We start from the raw sequence: 25,407 nt of genomic DNA on the forward strand, positions 1-25,407 counted from the left end.
ACCGGTCCAAAACAAGTAAAGTCACGTCAAAGCACGTTTCAAAAAGGCAATAACAATAGTGAATGCTTTTAATGACCACAATTACTCGAGATGCGATCACCGAAAAAATTAGATTAAATTGACTTACATTGAATAAATACAAAAATTAATTGATTAATTAAAAAAACAATGCAAGGTTATCACCACTTTGCCATATAAAATAGTTAAATTATTTTGTTCAATAAAGTTAATAATTAATACTTAAAGTAACGACAATATTGTTCGTAATTCAATAATAGCCTCGACCATGATGTTGAATAATTTGTATCTGAAGAATCAAGTGGGGAAACCGTCATTTAGTAATTTAGTAACGTTACTAAATTACTAAATGACGGTTACTACGCACTACTACGCAGCGAATATAGGAACGTGTAGTGAAAGAATAAAGTTTGAATAGTATAATCAATACTGTTAACTTTATATCTGAATAGAACTTCAACCCTGATCAACTTGATCAAAGTAACTTAATGTCGAGGTCAGTAAATTAGTGCAGGTTCGCCTAATTTTGTTGAAGAAAATGACAATGCGAACATAGACTATTTATGTATTTTGATTTTATTATAACGATCAAAATATCCCTCAACAACAAACTCATGGTTATTGTCAAGGACGATATAGGCTAAAAGGCTCGTCAACAATACAGCATACTTTACCGGACAAATGACCCTTAGTATACTACAGATTTGTTTGAATAATTGAGTCACCGAGGAGAAAGCGAAGAGATTCTCCACAGTTATATTACCAGAGTATAATTTGATTAGTATAGACGTTGAAATAATGAAGTTGGAAGGATAGACGCACAGAAGTCATGAAGATGTCTTTATGAGCTCTGCATGTGGATGGACGTAGCGGAACAGAACTACAGATGACACTTAATTCTACTACACCGATATTGCGAGAAATGGGTTAATTTTGTGCTTCCGTGACGTATCTCGAGATCACAGTCTACGTCTTCGGGGGGGGGGGGGGGAGGCGAGAAGGGGGGCACGGGATATTCTTTCTCCTTTCCCCCCACCATTCGATTGGGGGCACATGCTCCCATGCCTCCCATATCACATTTCTGCGTATCACACATTATTACCGCATAAATTTAATTCTTGATACCCACCGACTGGCCATTCCCACCTTAGGCGTTATATTGAACTTTAGGCCTACATGTCCAACCTCTGAGCCTGAAAGCATATCCAGGGCAAATTTGAACGAGTCATGTTACACTGAAAAACACTGAATGGTTTGAATTCTGGTCATTCAAAAAATGGGCTTAAGGGTGGGAGCGATGAGGCAACTCTAAATCTAATTGGGGAAAATGAAAAAAGAGGTCGTCCATTCGTTGCCCATTACCAATTTGCACCTGTACAGTAGAAAATTAGATATTGTTAACAGTCACGACGAACTTTTCTGGAAAACGACTGAAAATTAAGATTTCGTTTGTCTGAAGAAAAAAAAAGGTTGCGTATAAAATATCACTACGACCTATACGGGTATATTGATTCAGTTTTCCATCTCAGATTCAATTTATATTTTAAAGAAATGGTTTCTGCTCTTTCAATTAAAGAATTAGGCGTAGCAAAGTACGCACTATATATTAACTTAACCTTGAAGACAGCGAGGAATTGCATTGTTGAAGCTAGTGCATTAGTTGCTCTATTCACAATATCTAAAACGCTACTGTGATCTTTGTCTCAGAAAGGTCGATAAGGAAGGTTATTTCCAAACACTTTATTTTATATTTTGCTCAATTTTCTTCACGTAATTGGTTATGGACATACAATGGCTAACTTATACGAGTACTACAGGGTCAGTTATACCAAGGAGTGGGAAAAAGCTATATGAATACGATGAACATAATTATCTTCAACAAGAAGAAGTAGATCCTATACGTTACATGTCAATGTGAAATATGACACCATTTAGAAACTAATCATGACGAAAAACGCATGCATGTAGTTTGAGATGAAACTCACTTTTAACAAAGTCCAAGACTAGAGCACTGTTATTAAAAAAAATTCTTCTCAAATTTCTTTAACGTAATTGGTTATGGGCTCTTGATGGTAAGTACCGATGAGGAAATAAATATTTTCTCCCTTGTTTAATGCGATTAACGATTAATGGCGTATATGGCATACTTTTCACTCAACGACTGAAATCTAAATTTGTACATGTTTAGACATTTCTAAAGAGCTACCAAATATCTTTAAACGGATAAATAAGAAGAACATTGAAATTAACTCATGATATCATACGTAGATACTTAGTAAGACGAATAAGATATAATGAAGTTAGAGTATATCTTCTCATACTATTACATATATCAAGACACTAATGTAAGATATAGTCACTGGGGCATACAGCCATTTATCAATTAATTCAATGAAGTACTATAAGAATTTTCTAATTCTACGATGGAAAAAACAATGATATACGTAATATCAACGAGATACTTTAATCATCATGAAATGGCACCATTAACTGTTTTGTCAGCATACCTTTCTCGTCACAATCGGGATTTTCATTGAAGAATCCACATAAAGGACTGTCCAATGGTGGCGACGTAGCTTCACCAGGCCATACAATCGATCTGTTTTTAGTAGGGGTGTAGCGGAGCCCACTAGCGGCCACGTAAAAGTTCCCAACAATCTTAGGCGAATTAATGAAAAAGGATAAAAACGTACCATTAAAATACATGTGTGTGTAAGAGATTATAAAACGTGATTTGTAATTATACAGATATCTCTGTGGTGTGTTTTGTGTCAGAACACTATACCTTTATCAAACTGAAACTGACTCTATGAATATGTATAGGATACAACTCAAGAGAACTTCAAGAGAAAATGTTCTTATATTTTTTGTTTTGTTAATCTCGCAGGCCGTCAGGCTATTTGAATTGTGCCAGGTAAAAACATCAGAGGTCGAAATGTCAGGTGCCTTACAAATATCAGAGGTAAAAATGTCAGAAGTAGTAATGTTATAGTTAAACATGTAAGAGGGAAGAATATCTCTGACATTTTTTAACTCTGACACTTTTACCTTTGGCCTTTTACACCGAAACACTCACTGGAATAAAACCGACTGTATAAATCATCCCCATAATATGAAAAAAGGTTCGTAAACCTATAAATGAATTATATCGTGTATATTGTACGACGACTTATAAAAAGTTTCCGTATAATTATGTACACCTTTAGCACTGAACGTCATCCCATTAGACTTGACCTGACACTCTGACGTAATATCTTTCTCGAGTGGTCAATTTTGTTGACAAAAATCGTTTTCAGGCATTAGTTAAATGCTATATCGCTGCTCGCCTAAGGGAAAAAAAAAAACGTTTCTCATTTATTTCATTCCAAAAAGTCCATGCACATCATCCTCTGATTTCTATATTGGCAAGAAAAACAAAATAAAGAAGAAGAAATTGCATATGGGTAGGTAACATTGACTTATGAAACTGCACAAAACGATTTTTCTTATTCTTGTTATATAGTTATTTATTTATTCTTATTTTCCTCTCCTTCTTCATCTTCTTCTTCTTCTTCTTCTTCTCCTCCTCCTCCTCCCTCTTCTTCCTCTTCCTCTTCTTCTTTATTTTTTCTTCTTTCTCTTCCTCTTCTTCTTTATTATTTCTTCTTTCTTTCTGTATTTTTAATACTCTTTCTCTCTCTGTCTTTTTTTATCATATGCTATACATCCAATCAAGTCTAGTTATTCTACAAGAGATGAAACAGAGGTTGTTGCCCTTGTCAAAGAAGAACAGTAGTGATTGATGGATTCTGATCATCCTTATACTGAAAGTCAGTACAATTTGAATACGACAATTAGAAGAGCGAACGGGGAGATGGAGCTAGCTGGAAGGCACGCTTAGATGTAGATGTCTTCAATTGAAAGATGCAGGAGGGAGGGGGGGTTCTATGTGCGGAGGTGTATACGAAATAAAAATAGATCAGTCCAATAATTTAATTTCGTTAGTAAAGGTAGAATAGTAGTAGCAATAGCAACTCTAGGTATGTTGTTATAAGAAGGAGTAGTGACAAAGTATTAATGGTAAGTGTAGTAGTATACAAGTAATATTATTAGTGGCCGTAGCAGCAGTTATAGTAGGAGTAGAAGTAGTAGTAGTAGTAGTAGTAGTAGTAGTAGTAGTAGTAGTAGTAGTAGAGATGAGTAGTAGTAGTAGTAGAAGTAATAGTAGTAGTAGTAGTAGTAGTAGTAGTAGTAGTAGTAGTAGTAGTAGTAGTAGTAGTAGAATGAGTAGTAATAGCCGTAGAAGTATACTAGAAATATAAATAATAATAGCGATAGTAATGTAAGAATAGTAATACTATATTGATAATAATAATAGCAACGGTAAAAAACCATAATAGTATAGTATTATCAATAGTAATAATAATAGTAATATAAATCGCAATATTTATATTAATAGTAATATTAATAGTGATCATGATAGTAATATGGACTTCGTAGCAGATTACATTCGTGCTAATCACGTTTTCTAGTAAAGTCAAATACTACTAACAATAAAAGTGATAGTAACTCATTAGTAGATTAGTATTTACAATGTATAATCAGGACTATCGCGACAATAAAAGAAAACAATGTGTTATTCCTTACCTCAAATGTACCGTTTTCTGTATCAGTCATGTCCCATAGAGTGTATTCAGAATCACGATCACCATTCTCATTGATCACTACCTGTCCATACAGTCCTGAAATACAGTTATATAAAGAGAAAAATACAAACAAATAAATATTCTCCTAAGTAGCAATTATCTAAATCCACAACATGTAGAGTTGGTCTACGGCCCCCGGGATTGCCTGGATAACTTTTGCCCTTTTTTTTTATATCGGTCTACTGGTCTACTGAATACGCCTTTTAAAATTAATGAAAGCTGATGTTTGGCTAATGATATTTGGAAGGAGCTTACAAAAGAAAATGATCTTTTGACTAATCTGTATAAGCATTAATATAAACAGCTAATTTCGGAATATGCAAGGAAACGTTTTGCTCATTTTGATGTAAAAATGCTGATGCTGAACGAAATGTAAAAGCGGAGCTAACTTATTAGGATACGTTTGCGATAATTTGTTGACCTTTTCTAGGTATAGTATGTCAATCACTTCGAGTTTACATTATATCAAGATGTATTTACCTTTTACTAAATGGCCTGACAGCAATTAGAAGGATCGCAAAAGCTGAAGACAAGTGTGATATTTACCAAGTGAGTGCGAACTCTCGTTGTGTCAATCAAAAGTAACAATGTCATTACTGAGGAAGAGATTTGAGCTGCTAATGAAATATCGTATGCACTTGATTTGAGATTTTTAAAATTTGAACAATTATTGAGCAAAAATATTGGCCTTCCCGAATGTTAAGATGCATTGTTTTTTGGATTAAAAAATAATATTAATTACGATGAATTGTTAAAACTGTGGCATATCCAGTGTAAGGGGAGGGGTGGGGCGGTGTACACCCCTGCCGTTTAAAGGCCCAGACAAAATACAACTGAAAAATGCTAGGTCTACGACACGTGGTTCCACCCTCTCTCTCTCTCTCTCTCTCTCTCTCTCTCTCTCTCTCTCTCTCATGTGATCGATAGGGCCCTATTACTGTCCACAGTTTACATTACTGACCAGTCAATATTTCCAATACATTTAAGTGGAACGACAAGAATACCGATTGCTTCTGGTCCGCTCAAAATCTTTGATTAAAAATGACGTACAATAATGAATACCTCCGTTTCGTTTGAAGTAGCGATCTATCACACACTCTTTATAAATATCATCGCACTGGTCTTCCAAACACGCGATGCCTTCGCTATTCAGCTGACCACTCAAGGCCATCCAAATTTATATAAATATAGTTTGAAAATATACAAAGAAAAGTGAATATCACGATGTACACGTACGACCTATCATGAATTTATCATTCATCAATTTTAACGTAGAAAGTAAGCTTAATATGGCACGTTTCATAATTTTTCCCCGGCCACAAGATATCATGAGACTGAGGTACCTCAATCAACATTAGTTCTAATATCGATTCCTGACCTGTGCAAATTGACGGAGAAATATAGTCATGCCTACGGTATATCGTTGTCTTGCACCTTTTTAAGTTCAGGTTGTTTAAAGATGTGGACCTAGGGGTAGGAGCATATTTCGCAAAATGGTGGGGGCTGACGCTTCTTGCACGAATTTCAACTTTCTCGTTCTAAATTTTGCAGATAGTTAAGTCAGCTAGACAAACAAAAAAATCTTATGCCGTTATGGTGACAAAATATATGAGCTTTTGTCATCAGAATATCAGATAAGGTATACAAATTACACATTTGGGTACATCGATTATGAATAAATTATGAGGATGTTCTTTGATAATATTATTCATAATGTTATTGGTTATAATTTTGTTTACCCATGCAAGCCTCCCCAGCATCATTGCTGTTCTTGTGATATTAGGGACTTTTAGATTTGCACAACGACAACGTGAATCGCTACGATCGACGTCCTTTAATGCACTGCCTTGAATGGACGTCACACGTACCAGTCCACGCAAATCTAAAAGCCCCTATTATCTCCCTGTCAACTATTGCCAGTTATCCATTCACTCCTGGGTGGAGAGTGACAAAATATAGAAAATGAATGCCAAATGACGTTATTACTGGGCTGAGATTCGAACCCTCAACCCTTGGAGTGAGAGCGAAGTGAATAAACCACGACACCTCCACCTATATTCTACCAACTCGCATCCCGAATGTAAGGATATTCAGGCACTTTATTGTCCGAATATGGGAACAACGTTGCTCTAATATCGTGACTTTAATAATCTGTCGGGCCCTTCCACCAGTAACGGTTCTAGAGGAGGTTTGGGACTCAAACCCCCTCTCCCCTCCCGCATAAACAAAGTCTCGATTTCTCTGATCTGTCTTTCTCTCATTTTCTCTTTCTCTTTTTCCACCCATCATCTTCAATTGTTACCTTCGAATGTTCTATTCCACATCCTATTTGTCACAGCATGTCCATCGTAGACATCACCTCCTTCCGCTAATGTTTCATTGATAGCTAATGAGTACAGGATCATAATATCGTAGAAAGCTGAAGCTAGAAAAATATGCTGCAGTGTAAAATAAAGAAAAGTTCAAAAATCATTTTTAATGTGAGATTAGAGTCAGAATAAAAGATGAATTGTATACTCATAGAAAGCTTCAGGTTATCTGCCAAGAATTTTTTTTTTTAAATATCATTATTCATTCGTGAAATTTTTGTCACATTCTTATTACCATATAGATTGTATGATTAAAATAATTCTCTCCCTTCGTCAATTTAATCTTAAATATCTTAAATATTTCGGCTCCATGTGGGCTTTTCCTCTCCGAAGGTTCATAATTATTTCCGAAAACAAAATAGCATTCACAATTATGATAATGTAACAGGGTTTGTGATCCTTCGAATGAAACAGTGCTCTATTTCGTTTCCGGATTAACGAACCATCTGCAAAACGAGTGCCACCCCCTCCCTTCAGTATAGCAGGCTCATGTCTTTAATTTAAATAACCGGATCAAAAGTGTACCTTTCGGTAGTCTTGTTTTTCAAAAGGTTGTGACCACTTTTTATCAGATTTTCGATTGATCGTGATAGATAGCAGCATTGTCTATTAGTGCTATCGACAACTGTCCATACTGCAGTTTAAATATGAACTGATTTTTGAGAGTGTCATATTTCTTCCTCGAGTAATTCTATCTTCAATGCCTATAAAAATACAATAGCCGACCAATATCAAACGCCAACAAAATGTGCCGCAGTACCCCCTCGTTATATGCACAAGTGTTTAATTCTAGACATTACTGCACAAAACAGGTAGCCAATATTAAAAGCCCAGCTCGCAAGAGTTGCGAATTAAACTCAATTATCTATACCAATGCACTTACGGATCCACAACCTATAATACGAGCTTTTGTATTTAATGTAATCAGGTCAAGATATATCTGGACCTCATTTATATGTAAGCATTACTGACTCAATAAAGGCCTGTTCTTATTATAAGGTAGACATCACTACAAAATTAAGTCAGGTGAAAGTTCAGGATACACTACTAGAATCATATAGGATGAAATAGGATCTAATTAAGACTGATGCGATTATGTCTGAAATGTCGAACATAATGTTGAACATATTCAGAGCACTGTATTTGATTTATTCCATAAATGATGTGTACATACTGTATTTGCGAAATTCAATAAATCTGTTACGGCAATATCTTGATCCAATGCAATTATGACAATTTTTGACAGTCATCTTTTTAACAGTCAGAGCAGAAAGTAATAAATAAATAAGAAGAGAAAATAAGCAAGGGCAGAGAGCAAAGGAGGGAAACAGGAAGGCAGAGTCAGAGGGAGAGAAAGAGGGAGACATAGAGAGGGAGAGAGAGAAATATATAGAGAGAAAGAGAGCAATATAATAGATTAAGGCAAGGAAGGAAAGAAAAATAAAACAGAGTGAAGGAAGATACTAATAGATAATGGAGGGAGAGAGCAAGAGACATCAATAGACAGAGAGAAAGGTAGAGAGGGGAAAAGAATGACAAAATGAAATAAAAGGAAAAAGCATGCATGATGTCAACAGGCTTGCCATGTAAAAAATAAAGCCTTAGATAAAGACAAATATATCTTATAATTTCTTTAACCACACTTTGTGGATTTTTGAAAGAAATTGATATCCTTGATCTTACTCTAATTGTATCGCGTGCATATAAGAAGAAATCAATCTTAAAATTCGAATACATTTGCGCTATTTCGTTAAACAAGGAGAAAATACGCCATCGACTGAATATATTTAAGAAATATATTTCTGTAATGACAAAATACAACAGGGTCTTGCAGTTGGGAAGTATGAGAGCGTAATGGAAAGTGACAAACATGAATTGATGGGTAGAATCCGTGCAAACAATGTCTTACCGAGCTTCTGTCATGATCCATCGTGATATTATAGTTCATCTCTCTTCTCAAAATAACCTCGTTCTCAAAATCCTTGTAAACAGACGAGGTTGGTTCAAATACCCTGATCGTCATCAAAGCTTCGTATGCTTTCTTCGCCTGATCGTCGCGGCCGTCTCCCTGTTTGGAAGAGGTTTTGCAATCAATGAAATGAAATGGATCATTATAACTTACAATGACGTGAAAGTCAAAATACGAGTCATATTATTACTCAACAAGACAAATGCGGCTGCTTTCCTATTATGCTTGCGCCCTGAATTTAGTATAGGAAATGGATGAAAATATTTGTGACATATCACAATGAAAAGAAAAAGCACAATCGCAAGGCTAAAACCTGTAATTTCAGAAGCTGACCTCAATGAACAAATTGTGGAAGACAGTGTCATAGTCGAGTGGTTTAAGCATTTGACTTGAAATTCAAAGGTCGTGGTTCGATCTCTGACACGGCACTAATGTCCTTTGGCAATGCATTAATCTACATTTGCCACTGAATACTCAGGAGATAAATGGGGACGCGGTAGGATGACGAAAGCATTTGTTTTAGTACTTGCCTATGTCCTTACGGTGTCCATTATGGTAGGAATACTCCCGGAGACATACAAGTGTAACTATTTTATGTAACTTTACTTTTACAAATTTGTTTTGCAAAATGTAATAATTGGAGCTTTGAAAAGAATGATTTCTTTTCACAAAATCGTGTAAATTCAGGCATTTTACCATTTTAAACATAATTTTTTTATTGCAAAACAAAAAACAAGGTGTCTTCAGATTAATACTCTCAGTGAACTCTAAGACATTATAGGGATTGGTCTTGAGGTCGGTTTCGAACATTTTTAACCAGCAAAAAATCGTAACCCTGGTAATGGAAATGGAGAAAAAAAAATCGCCTCCTTCATATTTTCACAGCTCAACGAAACTGCTCCGCCAGTATTGAAAAAAATGTGCCGGTTCAAAGGTGAAAACGTGTCATGTTGCTGGTAACTTCTTGGTCTGATCATAGAGGTCTATGGTCTGATCTCATAATCTTCAAAATATCTCACTGTCTTTCTCTTTCTCTCTCTCTCTCTCTCTCTCTCTCTCTCTCTAACTCTTCTTTCTCTCTTCTCTCTCCCTGGTGCTCTCTCTCCGACCCTCTCTCTCTGTCTTTCTCTGCAACTATACAGCGCGCGCTCTCTCTCTCTCTCTCTCTCTCTCTCTCATCCCTCTCTCCCATATATATATATATATATATTTATATCTCTCTCTCCCTCTTCCCATTTTCTCTCAATTTTATGAGTATGAATTCGGCACCCCGACACCTTTTTTTCACATGCTCCACCACCCATGGGTTCTAAGTTCTAAGGAGGCCCTATCATGCTTTGAGAAGGTATCATCTTGGCATATATTGGCCCGAATTCACAAAGCAAGGTTTGAGCTCAAACCTCCTTTTGTTTTGCCAAACCTCCTTTTGTTCTTCACAAACCAGGTTTGTAAAAAACGCGTAAAACGCGTCATATGACGTACGAAAACCAAGGTTTGTCGACAAACCTCCTTTGTGAATTCGGGCCATTATAGACTCAGTGTCGGATGGAGGGGAGCACAACCAACCCGTGCCCTCTCGACCCGAAGTGCATACCTTAAATACAAAACAATAGCAACAGCAACAACAACATCAACAGCAATCACCACCATCAGCAACAAACTGTGCTTTCATGTTATCATGCTTTATGGCCCTCTCAATTTGAGACCCTAAAGTTCGACCCGAAAGATGTGATCGCGTTTTTAAAAACTTGCTTGTCGGTGATTTTGTTGTTTAACCCCCCCCCCCCCCGGTACGAAAATTCTGCATGGATACACCCCTGATAAACTTACCCTTTCCCAGGAATCATTACCGAAGATGTCGATGTCACGGAATGGGATGATGTTGATGAAGGCGTAGTCTCCGTTGAGGAGGTCTAGGTCATAGGCATTCAGCATGATAGAACGTAACGTGTCTCCGTCGACTGCCAAGAAGAGAACTACAAAAATATGAGGAAGAATGATAATAATCATAATAATAATAAGAAGAAATTTGCTTTTTAAACTATGATAATTATAAGCCTTTAATCGCGGTCACAAATACCATTACGAACTGCTACGAACGCCGTACGAACGATTTTCAGACAATGGAAATTCGGAAAGACAATGGATAACAGGGAGATTCGTACGAACGCATCGTTCGTACGAACCTTTGTGACCGTAAGCATTAGCAATGAATGATTTCAATTTTCATCTCATGGCATTTCAAAGGTAATTCGGAATCTTCCTCTTATATACTTTCAATTTAAAACTGTTTCACTGTATACAAATGATGCACAGGTTTGAGTGCGTCGGTAGGGATTGTGTGCACAAGGTACCTTTGAATGGTTCTAGACCAAATTCAAAGGTACCGCGTGCACACAATCCCACCGACCCACGAATTAAACCTGTGTATCATCTGTTTTATAAGATGGGGCCCCAAAAATTGTCAAAAATACAAAATGTTGTTATTTTACAGATTTACCGGATGCATGGCAAAATCATGCGTCCGGTCAATTTTTTTTTACCGGACGCATGATTTTTTTTTACCGGAGGCATGATTTTTTTACCGGACGCATGATTTTTAACTTATCATGAAATTAAAAAAAAAAAATGTCAGTGCACATTAAACTGTAAACTTTTTTTAAAAATATTAAAAAAATAAAAAAAAATAATGGAATATATTATTTTTTTTAACAGATTATAATTATCAAAAAACACAAAAAACAAATAATTATCACAAAAAAAAGTTATCCAAAAAATCATTAAAAAAAAAAAAGAAGAAAAAAAAAGATTTATTTTTCAAAAAAGGTATCGGTGGTATCGATCGCCGATATCGCGTGCATCCAGTAAAAATAATTACATGGTAATTGACCAATCAGATTCCAGGGATTCTTCTACCCATCTTATAATGTTATATGATGTAACTTGTGTTAACCGTGTAACTTGATTTCCAGATTTAAAAAAATTGGGAAAAAAAAAGAAACTACGAGGTGGAGGACAAGGAAATACTAGAAAAAAGAGAGGGAGCAATTAAGGGGGAGATGGATACGTATAAAGAAAGAAGGGGACAGGAGAGAAATGGAAAGAGATAGGAAGAAGATGAGAAAGTGAGAGGGGGAGAGAGAGACACAGAGACACAGAGACACAGAGAGAGAAAGAGAGAGAAAGAGAGAGAGAGAGAGAGAGAGAGAGAGGAGGGGGACGGGGGAGGCACGAGCGAGAAAGAAAGAGAACAAAGGAGAATTAAAAAAATATATATATTCAGTATCTCAATTTGCCATTTCGTTTTACATCTAGTTTATTACTCTGTTTTCATTATCTCGACCGCTATTTCCTATGCGGCATATACTCATACCATAAAGACGTCTCATTTAAAATCGGCCGTATCATTAATTTGATTAATGCCCACATCATCGTGAACTTTGTTCTAAACAACCGGATCTATGCCATGTTCCCCTCTCATCTAACGTTCCTGCTTTCCTCTTTAATTCACCACCACTTTCCTTCTAAAATCTCCCAATTGCACCATTTTCATCGTACATGTACTTCGTTTATTTGCCTCGTTATCATCGGAGACCGCGATATTTATCTCTCTTCACCTGGTCACGTGACTCTCACGTGACGGTTGAAGAATTGGTTTCAATCTCACATTTTTTTCTCGAGATCTTTGAACAAGAGAACAGAAGCGGACCGATGTGTTTAGCTTTTTTCTTCATATACATGTGGACATCTACCACGGTTTGATAATGTTCCTCCATGCAAGAGTCACGCACACTTTATAATGTCATCCAGTTTGGGAAAAGTTTATATTTGCCATTTTCGTCGAGTATCGATCGTGTTCATTTTTATGTGAGCAACTGAGCATATAGAACAACCTTCAAAGGAGGTTGCCTTATTCAATTCAGCGTCGTAATTATTTAGGAAGAATAATAATGACAAAAGAACCTTGTCATGTTAGTAATAAAAGGTGATGTAAAAAATCTTGATCAAATTAACATGAATATGGATATCAATAAGCACATTCATCAATAAGCGTTTCTAGTGCCATAAAGTTGAATTAAATTGGAAGCGATTCATTTATTATCTAGTCAAGGATGTTAGCGGTAGTGAAATGGAAAGCAACACATGTATATAAATATAGTTTTTATGGTAATTTTAAATGTTTACTTGTTTTGGTGATTCTAAATTAGTATTACGGGGGAAGAGAGTTATGACTTATGTGAGGACGAGAAGAAAAACAATATCAGATATCAAATGGCATAAAATCCATGCAATTGAGAAAGGATTAAACATGAAAAAGGTGATCAAATCATCATAGCATATTTTGTTATCGTTTATGACGTCGAATATTGAGATTGATTCCAAAATAAGCTACATTCATTACCCCCTCTCGCTTACTCTATCATAGTAAACCATCATAAAACGATTTCGACAATCACGCTTTACTGCTGCTTAGGCCGATACAAAGTCGTGCAACCTTTCCGATTTATGATTAACCAGGGATTTATTACTTCCGAGATGAACGGGTACATCAAATCTGGAAAGTGAAATGAATCGTTACAGAAGAAAGTGTAAATGTCTGCACAAGGTTTATTCTATATAGGTCTTGACGTTTTGGTGGTGTCGAAACGATACCTGCAGTATTAACTCTTTAGTGTATACAAAAGTATAATCTGATTACAAATTGCAAGAGTTTGGATCGTTTGTTCCGACATGAAAATAATGTGGGGAATTCGTAAAAAAGAAGAGATTAGGTCAAATTATATCCGGCGTGGGTATAAATATATACTGTGACAATCGGTGCCCAATTCCCCCCCCCCCCCCCCCCCCATCTTAAAAAAATATAGATAAACTGATGTGCAGCACATTTCCACTAATTTTCGTTCATACTCATACAGTGAAAACAACAATTATTGTTGGAAGATTGGTAAACGAACAAATTAATTGTTGTTAATATATCACATTTGCCGAGGGGGAGGGGTGCTCCTGCTCATTATACCCCTTGAATCCATCATCCATCATTTAATATAATGGTTGGAACACCAGTATCATTACATCAGTGTGAAATGCCCTGAATGTTGTCTCACTTTTATGTATCGTTTTCCAAAGCTCTTCTCATTTCGCAATAAGAACTATAATAATCTAAGCCAGTTCGGCGGAACTCTAATTTTATTGATAACATCAATTTATTTCAAAACTTGCCCATATTGTGTTGCAGTATTGGAAATTTGCAATGCTGTTAAAAACATGTGTAAATCTTATTTCTATTCCGCAGTAAAGATAATGTTGTTGTTTTTTAAAGTAAAAGGAAATGCCAAGGTTACACAACCACGTCACGTGCACCATAATAAATATTTTTCAAATATTGAATTGTATTTCTGAGCCCGCAATTGTGTAAGAGTATACCCTGGAAGTAAAGTAAATCTTTTTCCTGTCTCAACCTAGCCCCCTCTCCCACCCCACCCCCATGAGGACTGTCTTGCTGAGAGCCATGATGAGTCAATACACACAATGGTAACACAGGAAAGAGGACTTCATAGCCTGTCTGATCGAGATCTGTCCATCGATACACCCAAACTAGAACCCCCGGAAGAGGATCAGAGTAGAACAAACTTCCTGATGCTTGTGAATTATTGATGATTTCACTTAATGTACCGTTCAAAGACGGTTCAAATCCAAATTTTATGATCGTGTTTTCAGCCCTGGATGAGGTTCCTGAAAAGGATTTGAACTTCCTCATGAATTATAAAGCGGATTACTTTCATCATGTGTCCCTGGCTAGCCAGGATGTTTTATCCCACAGGTGGAAATGAACACAGACATTTCTTTTTCCGTAACTCTTCTACGAAATCTGCTATTTGTAATGCTGAGATAAAAACAGTAATTCAAAGACCCTATCCGGTAAAAATACAACTTGATATCAATGGAAGACTGAATGAATGTAGAAAAAAATATAAAGGAATAACAAGTATGTACCCTTTTAATATTGCACAAAAGTAAGTTAAAACCTCATTTTCCGCACTCCCTCCAAATTACGGGTCAACAGGGGTCAAATTTGCCGAAATTACAGTGACGACATAACATGTTGACCCGACCGGTTCACTTATATAGCTGAGGCGATGAGCCGTGCTTAATTAAGGCAAAGTCATTGTGAATATGCATACTCCACTGATGTCATCAAGTCAATAGCAAGTTTTTAGGTAGACAACTTCCGATTTTCAAAGCTTTAGATTTTGAGTTTTCAGAGAGCTGATACTCCTCTGACAGACACTAAATGGCATATAATTGATATCATTGTAATATATGGCTTATAAGTTTCCATTGATATTTAATTCATCCATTTCATTTGTCAGTTCGGATATGGTCTTTAAATTGTACCATAATGTGAAAGAGGATGTCATTTAAGACACATTTCTTGCAAGGCTTTCCAAAACATGTGTTTGAAGTCGAATATTGATGAAAGAATACCAAATTTAGGTTCTGCGTACAACCGAAAACCCAAACTATGTATTCTTTAATCAATATTTGTCTTCAAACTCATTTTTTTTTTTTGGGGGGGGGGGATAAATATTTGCAGAAGTGTGTCTTAAATTACATCCTCTTTCACATTATGATACGATTTAAATGAAATTTTGCCATCAAATTTCTGGCGAATTTGGGGCTCCCAACACTTTACAGAGGCTTTAAGAACAAGAAATGATACTCCATGTACAAAATAAACACATCATCTAAGTGAAGAAGGGAATATGTGTCTTAGAGGGGGGGGGGGGGGGGGGTAAATTGCTCAAATTATTATTTTCTATACTTTGAGGTGATTTCATAGCTCATGACCTGACCTGCACAAATATTAGTTTACATAAAACCCATCTTTTTGGGAGAGAAATATAAAGTAATCATTTTCAGTGCATATGTACTTCAGTTAAGTCTTATACAAGATTTCATGATTTTGTTTGATAATATCTTTTGAGTGGTTAAATATGTTTAAATATTGTTAATTTTTCTTCTGTGTTCTCATTCATCCTCTCTATACTGCTTTATGGGGCAGAATCCTGGGGGTGTTTCATGAAGCTGTTCGTAAAGTTACGCATGACTTTACGAACGACTTGTATATGAAAAGCCAAATGGGATGCTCAATCATTATTGATTATTATTTATTAAGTTGAACTGTGCAGATGTAGATTAACATTCTTATTATAACAACCATTATTAATGCAAAGTATATTTTTTGCCATTATTTGATTGAGGTTATTGGAAATATCAGAAAAAACGTTGGGCATCCTATCTGGCACTTCATATACAAGTCGTTCGTAAAATCATGCGTAACTTTATGAACTCTTTATGAAACACCCCCTGGACCGTTAAAAATAAGATAGCAGCAGGCTTTAGTGTTTGTAATGGCATGCCTTCGTCGCATAATGGGGGTGACAAGACTAGATAAGATCTGTAACACACACATCAAAGAATCCCTCAACTTCGATCAAGATGTAATAGACAAAGTATCCACTAAAAGACTCAAATATTTTGGCCACGTCCTAAGAATGAAACCCACAAGATACCCCAGAATTGCCGTTGAAGGAAATGTCACAGGAAATCGACCCAGAGGCCGTCCACCCAAAAGATGGCTTGACTGCATCTCAGAGGACTGCAAAGCAATTACTGATAGATGCATGCATCAAGACTGGCAGCAGACAGATATACTTGGCATACCATCACCATACAGAAGCCATCACGAGGCCCCTGGCCTGCGTGGACGGCATAAGTCAAGTCAAGTTCTCATTCATCACAATATCAGCATCTTTTCATCTGTTTTCACCTTGATTACATTGCTGGAAAACACAAACGGAAAAGAATATATTCATATTTGCTTTAAATCTTATTTCATTCGTTAATATTTACTTCTGAAATCTGTTAAGAGGAAAATGTAATCAATTTGTACTTGCCCCTTTCATAACCATAAAAGTGTATTCTTCCTGATCTGCTATTCTATCTACTTTCAAGCCACATGTTTACTAGTATAAACAAAAGGTACTGGAATGTTGTATTTCTTAATTATCGGTAGATTAATTACTACATGTACAATGTAGATCTATTTGATCAATTGCATTGTGGCAAAAAAACACATGTCTCCGCGAATTGTTGGAAAAAGTTCATTATATAGTATTTAAAGATAGTTGTGTATTGTAAGGTTTTATAATAGTCGAAACAGGGAGGTGTGACCTCCCTGGTCGAAATAAGAAAGTGCCTTTTTTAACCTTGCTGAAAATCACATAAAATGAAAGGTTCTACAAATATGTATGGGTACATACATGTAACACAACACACCCGGTCACACGCATTATATGAAAACGTGCTCCAAAGCTATGGATTTATTATGAGGACATTTCGAAAGCAAACCTTTTTCGTTCAATGCTATAATCTCCCACATGGGGAATACAAACGCATGTGAAAGCTCACAAATTTTTCTTCACCTGAACTTACATCTCAGTTTTCTCCTTAAGGACCATACATGAATATATCGACCTTATCCACGCTCAATATCCAAGTAGCATTTAACACGATAGTAACGGTGTGTGCAGACAGTATAGTGGCAGTTATTTGCGGTGTCATCAAAATTACACTTATTCATTGGATCTATGGCTCAATGGAATCTGTATAATCTTGCACAGTAAAATGGTGTTATAGGAAAGAATGATATAAATATGTATACCCGAGTAAGGTACCTTATCAAATGGTATCAGGGTGCTAAAAATATTGAAAAGCAGGAATATATTCACTATCATATTTCTTTAACAATTAAAGATGAATTTAAATGCCATTGAATTGCAATTATGAGTCCCATTTTTTCAAAAAATATCCATATTGCATATACATCAGGGAGATGGGAGGGCCTGTATACATTATATCAGACGTTAAAGGGAGATTTAAAACGAATAAATGCATGAAATTCAGCCTGTAAGTGTTGCATGCATTTTCCGATTAGTTTTATTCCAATGGCAGATGCATGGCTGCACAGTGTCTTCATAATTTATTGAGAGTGAATGTTTATGGCTCGGTGATACTCATATAAGCAGCAGTAACATATTACCCTCCCCTCAAACGAAAACATAATGGTCCGTCGACATTATGATGGCTTTATCGTTTCAACCCCCCCCCCCCCCCCCCACTCAGTGTTATTTAGGGTACGCATATGCGTGTTCCCTCCTTTTGAAAACACCCCCTAAGTCCGGTGTGTAAAGTCAATCTTGTGTATGTACGAGCCGGACTTTGGTGCGTGAAAAGTACCCCTTTACCGGACATTTTGGTAACACGCATGCGATCATTCCGACCCCGGAGTGGGGGGGGGGGGGGGGGCTGGCCCGGTTTCAACCATACTAAAAGGGTAGACGCGATATTGTTATCTACACATATGTTGATAACTTTCGTTGAAGCAATGCCTAGTTGAACAATGCCTTTCATTAATAAAGGGAGGGACGTCTCTGGAACTTTTCATGAGAGAGGGGGTAATCAAACCAAATTTGTAGCTACGTTTGCTAAAATTTAACAGAACTGTCCAGATTTCAATAATCTTGCCGACAAGCGTTAAGGAAAAAAGGTTCCATTAAAACAGCTAAGTTTTTTTCTGAATTTTGTATTATTTTGTTTTACTACACATACAAATTTCTGAATGAGTATTTAAATGACTCGTTAAAATATCAATATTTCCAATTTTTGCTTAAGTTCAAGTTGAGGTCAACAACATCTCATTTCCAGCGAGCTCGTTAACATAATTAAGATAATTGCTCAACCATCGTCACTATATTTTGATATTGAAGTAGTTGTTAATATTGTCATTTATAGTTTCATCATCAAACTGACAAGAAATAAGGCTGTTGAAGGGAAACATTTAACGTTATTCACTCAATGAAAAAAAGATAATAGCAAGAAAAATTATTAACAAATATAGGAGGGCATGTAACACCCCTCACCCCTCCTATAACACCTGAGTGGAGGCGGAGGTAAAACACGTTTTTAAATATCGATGAAATACCCGAATTAGCTAATTGAATGAGAGACTGAATGAAATGTTTACATATTTGATTGTGCTTGCACGAGTTCAATCAAGCACAATCAAATTATTGGGGTAAAATTCATTTCATACCAAACGCGCTTGTAAACATAATCAAGCTAAGTGCTCGACCATGATCACTATACTTTGATATGTATTCATAAAATTATAATGATCCTTTTAATGATGTTGTGTAATTATCAACAATAATCCTGCCAGGTACACCTTGGAAGGGAAGATGGATTGTAAACGTGGAAGAGGTATAATAATCGGAATGGTGTCAGACTTAATAGTGACAGATTATATGACAAGATATAGAGATAAATAAAGAAAGAACTAAAGATGACTCTTGTGCGTGAACCTCAGAGAGAGAGAGAAAGAGAGAGAGAGAGAGAGAGAGAGAGAGGGGGGGGGAAGACCTATCATTACATTTTGGAATGAGACAATTGGCCCGATCTCGAAATCAAGAGAGAGGCGAATATTGAATATAATTTATCGAGTTATTTTCAAAAATCTTTCTAAAATGTCATGAACCCATAATTTACTATAAGATCACGCTATTGGTGAAAAAAGCAGATCAGCTGAATTGTGTTTATTATGTTTTCAGCAGAGGGCAAGGAACAGAATTCTAAAGGTACCCTCATCCCAAAAGTGAGAATTTAGTTGAGTAGTCGCTGTAGATGGACAGGAATCTCTCTATTTTTACCTCTCGTCCCAAGCAACATACCAGTGGATTCATTACAACACCATGGTTGTGATGAAAGTTGGAATTACAACAGTCTGGCCTCGGGTATATTACTTTGATAAGTAATGTTTTGGTTTAATTAAGGTTAAATATTCGATGATGTTTTGATGGTGAGTGTGGCATTTTTTTGTTCAGCGAGTATTTCTTGAAATCAAAATCGGGCGAAATGTTCAAATAACAGCGGTGTGCATGTTTAGATGTTTGTTCCAAAAGTTCCGAACAATAACATAATTAATATTCAAGGATATAAGCTGTTTTTTAGGCAAAGAATACAATCTCAATCCCCCCCGCCCCCTCTTCCCGGCATACAAACTAATGACAAGCAAGGGAAAACTGCCTTTATGCAATTGCAACGGAAACATCATAAACGGATCGTTTTCATGGTAACAGCAAAGCTTTAAGTGATGCCGTTCTTCATACATCGCCTTCCCAACATACAATATTATAAAAAGAATATACCTGAAGGAGAGAGATAGAGAGAGAGAGAGAACACAAATTTTCATAATCATATTTGATTTTTAGGAAAATGTAATTCTCAATCAGTCAGCATGGCATTAAGTCTTTGATGTGACTGGATAAGCATATATCCTTGATAAAATGTTTCACAATGGTTAATACAATTATTTCAATGTCCATCGATTAGTACGAGGGAGGGTTTGCTCAACTAACACGATCACTAATGGCAATTATGCATTAGCTACGAATATCTACTAGCAATAAAATATTTCCTACGGAGCAAACTAAGAATAGAGGTACGAATAGAGATACAAAAATTCTCGATAAACATTGCAACATATAATAGTCGATTCATTTTCAAGTTCGTGCGTCTTTATACGATGTGCTATAGACTCTCATGCCTTTCCAATCATCATATTACAACGCTAAAATGTCAGACCAACTAAGTGACAATGAAATGCAAAGAAGGACAAGTTACAGTACAATGGTTGAATTAGAGGAATAGAAGCTAGGGACTGTGAATTAGCGCGGTCGATTGAAACAGAAGTAAATGGAGAAGTGGGATTCAATATGGAATTGAAGAAAGTGCGTTTTTTAGTTGGGCTAAGATGATAGGAGAGGAGAGATGCGGCAGTAGAATTTCTTCAAGTATTACATTACTGGGGCCTCGGAAGGAAAATCAGTCCGCACCTAGATTTAATCTAGGAAAACAAAGAGTGCAATATTCCTCTCAAGTGATGAAAGTGGTACGACTATTTTTTCCGAATGTGTTTTCAGATTTTCCGGATTTCTCTGTTATCTTCTAACCGACGACAGAGGAGAATTTCTTTGAAACTATGTCTTGTCATAACCATTACTATACAAGATCTAAAAAAAACACCGAATAAGTGGGGAGGAACTGATACAGTGTAATATATATATTACCATTTCTACGGAGGAAGAAGCAATGATTTGTTTCCTAATGTGATAATCAACTATTTTAGGCACCATGATTTAACGACCATTCATGTTTGTCTTACTGTGAGGCATGACGTATACCATACTATGCATGAAACCTAATTTGAAGGAGGGTTGGGGGATGAATGATCTAAAGGAAAGTGATTCTGAATGTGCAGTGTATTATTATGCAGAAGATTCCCAAACTTGTTATAATGTCTAGAAACCATAATAATATTAACTTTGTTCAAATCATTCATGTTTTGCACATTATTGTAATGTTGACTACATTACTTACCCCTTCCCTTGGTCATAGCATGTACTAGAATGTCTTTTGTGTCATCAAACTCCCAACTTTTAATTTCCACAAAATCAAAACCTTCCTTGAACAGCTCGGCATGATGATCCCTGAGCCCTTCTGTAATAGCTCCGAAGTAGCCTTCTTCTGATTGGTTGATCCAGATGATCATGTGCCAGTTGAAGTAGTGCATGGCGGCTTCCACAGCTCTCGCGAAGTGTTCGGCCAGCGAGGATGTACGCGTCAGAGTGTGAAATTTGTCCTTATCCCCAAGCATGAAACCAGGCGACATGCCCGAGAGGACCGGTAAGTTCCATGCGGCACACAAAATGGCCACGTTTTCCATGGCAGAGTTGCAAGTTGGCCCCATGAAGGCGGCCACTTTTTTGGTGTGGTAATACTTGGCTGCGAGGGATGCCCCCAGCGACGGGTACACATGCTCACATGTATAACTGTAATGATGAAACACGATGGAAAAGTTCATGTACTTTCCCTGCTCGACCATGGTATGTATACGCTCGACGGCGATGTCGATCACAGGCACGATGGTGGTTTCAAAATAATTGCTGCTCAAACCCTTCACGATGATCTCAATCCCTAAACTATTATCAATCGTGTTAAAAGCGTAAAGTAGTAAAACAGTTCTCAAAATAGGAGAAACTAGCTCCATCTCTGGTCTCATGTTCATGCACATTGGAGACTATGGTTACACCTGTCTGACGATAGAGATCAGCATGGTGTCAAATACATGGCCAGCATGTATGACACGTCCAGTCCCTTAGTGTTCAATAATCACTCAATGCCAGGTATTTATACCCACCCAATATTGACATCAAACCATTCTCTTATTCTAGCCATGACTCATGACAACTCTCTGGAAAGAAAAGACCCGTACAGGTTGATAGTTCATGACTTGTGATTTCTACCCCTCTGCGAAATGGAAAAAGATGGAATCTTTTTTTCGTTCAGTCACCTTGGGAACAAGACAAAGTACTCTGAGTAAAGTCAAGCGATCGCTATGGGTTCCACGCAGATGCATGACGACAAAATCATGGAACGATTGTCCTTATAAGACACAACTATAGGATGCCCTGTCTTCGCTTGTTTCTCTAGCTTTTAAAGGGCTGAAAACCGCTATTAATTACAAATATCACTTCAAAACGATCCATTCGTATTAAATTGCATGTGGGGTTATCCACAGTGAATTGTAACAATCGTATTGCTCATATTTTTCGTGCTCGTTAAAACAATTGTTTTGGGTGTCTTTTCGAAATCAAGGCCACGTCGAGAAGGTTTTCAATAATTATTTCATGTTGTAGTTTAGATTATCATCATTCGCCTTTCTACTTCCTTGTTCGTTCGGTATAAACATGTACCAGGCTGCAACACAACGTTAACCAGACAGTACAGTAGGTCAATACGAACCGCAAAAATCAAACCATCTTGAAACATAAGCTGATATATTATTGAGGAGACTTGTTTAAATCAATTTTGTAAGGATGTTATGCACTTTTAGTTTTTTTTATTTATTATGTAACTAAACTTTTTTGGTCTTTGATCACTCACAAATCAATATAACATGTAAAGTATTCATCAAAGCGTGAAAGGTTATATTGACTCATGTTCCTCCAACTAATATAATTCAATGAAATTGGCTAAAGAATGGGCTTGAAGTGAAATTATCCCTTTGTTCATTCAGACTTGGGAAATGATATCAGATTGTCCACAAATAATCATAACGTGTTGAGTTGACTAGTTCCAGCATTGAGGTACGAAATCGTGAAATTAATTGCTAGCCAGAGCAAATCCGCGTGAGGTAATGGGTTATACGCTTTTAATTCTGCAGAAGAAACCACTGATCAATTCCAAATAGGATTAGACTGCTAACAATGAAAGCACAAATTGTACGAAATCAAATATGTAATTCCTGGGAGTAACTATAAAATTAATGCGAAAGAAGTGACGATACAGCTTCAAATGTCATTTCGCAATGCATTTTCCGCTGACTTTGTCTCAATTTTGACGTAAAATGTCCCAAAAGTTAATTTGTTTCGACACGAGTAGATGAGTTGAAGTGTTGCAATGATTTGAGTGAATTACGACTTTGATGAAGATATCCGTTATCAAATGTCAACCACTCGTCATGCCTCCAAACGTCAAGTCCAAAGAAGATTTATTCAGATATCATTAAAGACTCAAGTTGTAGTATTTCCATTCGAAGCCACATGAAAACCGCTGAATCTGTATTCTGAACGAAATATCGAGGTATTCAGGATTTCGGAAATAGTCGTTCGCTAGTCCCTTGATTGGAGAGTTGTAACACATATGGCTCGATGAAAGACTTCATGCGACCAATGAGAAATGATGATATGCGTCCCAAAATGCGTACTTATTATACCGCCGGCCTATGGGTTGAGCTAAATTAGTACTACGGTATATCTCAACTTCTTCTGCAATCAATCTTCTTTACATCTTGAACGTGGTATATTTGAGGAGAGTGCGCGCGCTTAGCTGCAGGCATGGATGCTGCGCGGTCGGATGATCAACAAAAGGTGAAAGAGACGGTGGTAATTCAAATCAAATAAAGCGTACAGGTCAATTTAATATTGGATTAAGTGTTTCGACAGATTTATTGAATGCCACTCGTGACACGAAGTTCCTTGCCGATTGCTCAAACTATTGTGAAATTACAATCATTACCTAATCGTGATGTTTATGTATAATGATATTAATTATGATATTTAGCTATTATATACCCATCCAAACACAATTTCAACCGTCACCTCGCTATATCCCTTTCTCTTTCTTCTCCCATCACCCCTCCCCCTCTCTCCCTTCTCTCTCTCTCTCTCTCTCTCTCTCTCTCTCTTTCTCCCTCTCTCTCTCTCTCTCACGCACACACACCCCCCTCACACACACACACACACACGCACACACACAAGCACACGCGCGCACATACAGACTGATCATGATGATGATTCACAGCATTTCTATGGCGCCATATATCTGTTTAAAAAAACATTCAAAGGCGCAAGCTCCTCCAATGAAGTTAGCATTTAAGGAAGATGTGAGTCTCCCCCACTCTCTTCCTTCTTCCCATTCTCCCTCTCTCTCTCTCTCTCTCTCTCTCTCTCTCTCTCTCTCTCTCTCAATTTACTTGATCATGTGCAAAATGTAAACTGTCATCGCACATGGTTTCTTGCATGCGTAATCGTGACTTCATACTATTACTTCGAATGCAGTTATTCTATAGGGTACATGCCGATTCAGGAGAGGAGTCAGTTATTTTATTTTCTAACCTTCTTGAACTATTATAATTCATTCCTTTTCGATTTTTTCCACCCTCAGTTAACAAGTGTTAAACTAATCTGACAAAATCTTGAGCAAACATTAGTTCAAGGTCTTAATGTAATTTGCACCAATATGAAGAAGAAAAAATAAAAATACATATGTTATATCATGTAATGTTTTAATCTTCTACCAACCTTGAATGTTGTAGGCAGGCTTTCGTCCACTCCTGAGGACTTTGTCAGGCCAAGTGATCAGTGACAATAGGTGTCCAGAGTCCCTTTTTAGTGTAGGATTAATCCTCTTAACCCTGACACTTTCACCTTTCTTTACCAGAAGTTGCTTTCAAAGTCACTAATTAGGGCATCATCCCATCCATCTTTTGTGTTCTTGTAATCGCTCATTAAGAGTTCTGCCAGTTCCCCAACATAAGAATTGTTACAATCTGTGCAAGTAATATTGTACATAATGCCTGTCTTTTCTTCTCTTAATTGTGGTCTTTTGGGTGGACCAACATACCTCTATAGTGTGTTAGGGCTTCTGAAGGCAACACTAGTCTTAGAATGCTCGTTTCAAGGGA

At 36.8% G+C, this 25,407-nt stretch overlaps 1 protein-coding gene across 1 annotated transcript in view; it reads right to left on the minus strand.

Moving 5' to 3' along the window:
* Nucleotides 1-24,136, minus strand: part of LOC105446336 (atrial natriuretic peptide receptor 1) — a 46,126-nt gene extending 21,990 nt beyond the window's left edge. The window contains exons 1-6 of the mRNA XM_031000353.1: nucleotides 21,540-24,136; nucleotides 10,872-11,017; nucleotides 8,982-9,140; nucleotides 7,006-7,141; nucleotides 4,645-4,739; nucleotides 2,526-2,676 (exon numbers count right to left, since the gene is read on the minus strand). Coding sequence (XP_030856213.1) covers nucleotides 2,526-2,676; nucleotides 4,645-4,739; nucleotides 7,006-7,141; nucleotides 8,982-9,140; nucleotides 10,872-11,017; nucleotides 21,540-22,233 — 1,381 coding nt within the window. The 5' untranslated portion in view covers nucleotides 22,234-24,136. The remainder of the gene's footprint in view (nucleotides 1-2,525; nucleotides 2,677-4,644; nucleotides 4,740-7,005; nucleotides 7,142-8,981; nucleotides 9,141-10,871; nucleotides 11,018-21,539) is intronic.
* Between the last annotated feature and the right edge of the window lie 1,271 nt (nucleotides 24,137-25,407).

This window comes from Strongylocentrotus purpuratus, unplaced genomic scaffold, assembly GCF_000002235.5.
Source record: "Strongylocentrotus purpuratus isolate Spur 01 unplaced genomic scaffold, Spur_5.0 spur5_scaffold_6, whole genome shotgun sequence".
NCBI classification, from domain to species: domain Eukaryota; kingdom Metazoa; phylum Echinodermata; class Echinoidea; order Camarodonta; family Strongylocentrotidae; genus Strongylocentrotus; species Strongylocentrotus purpuratus.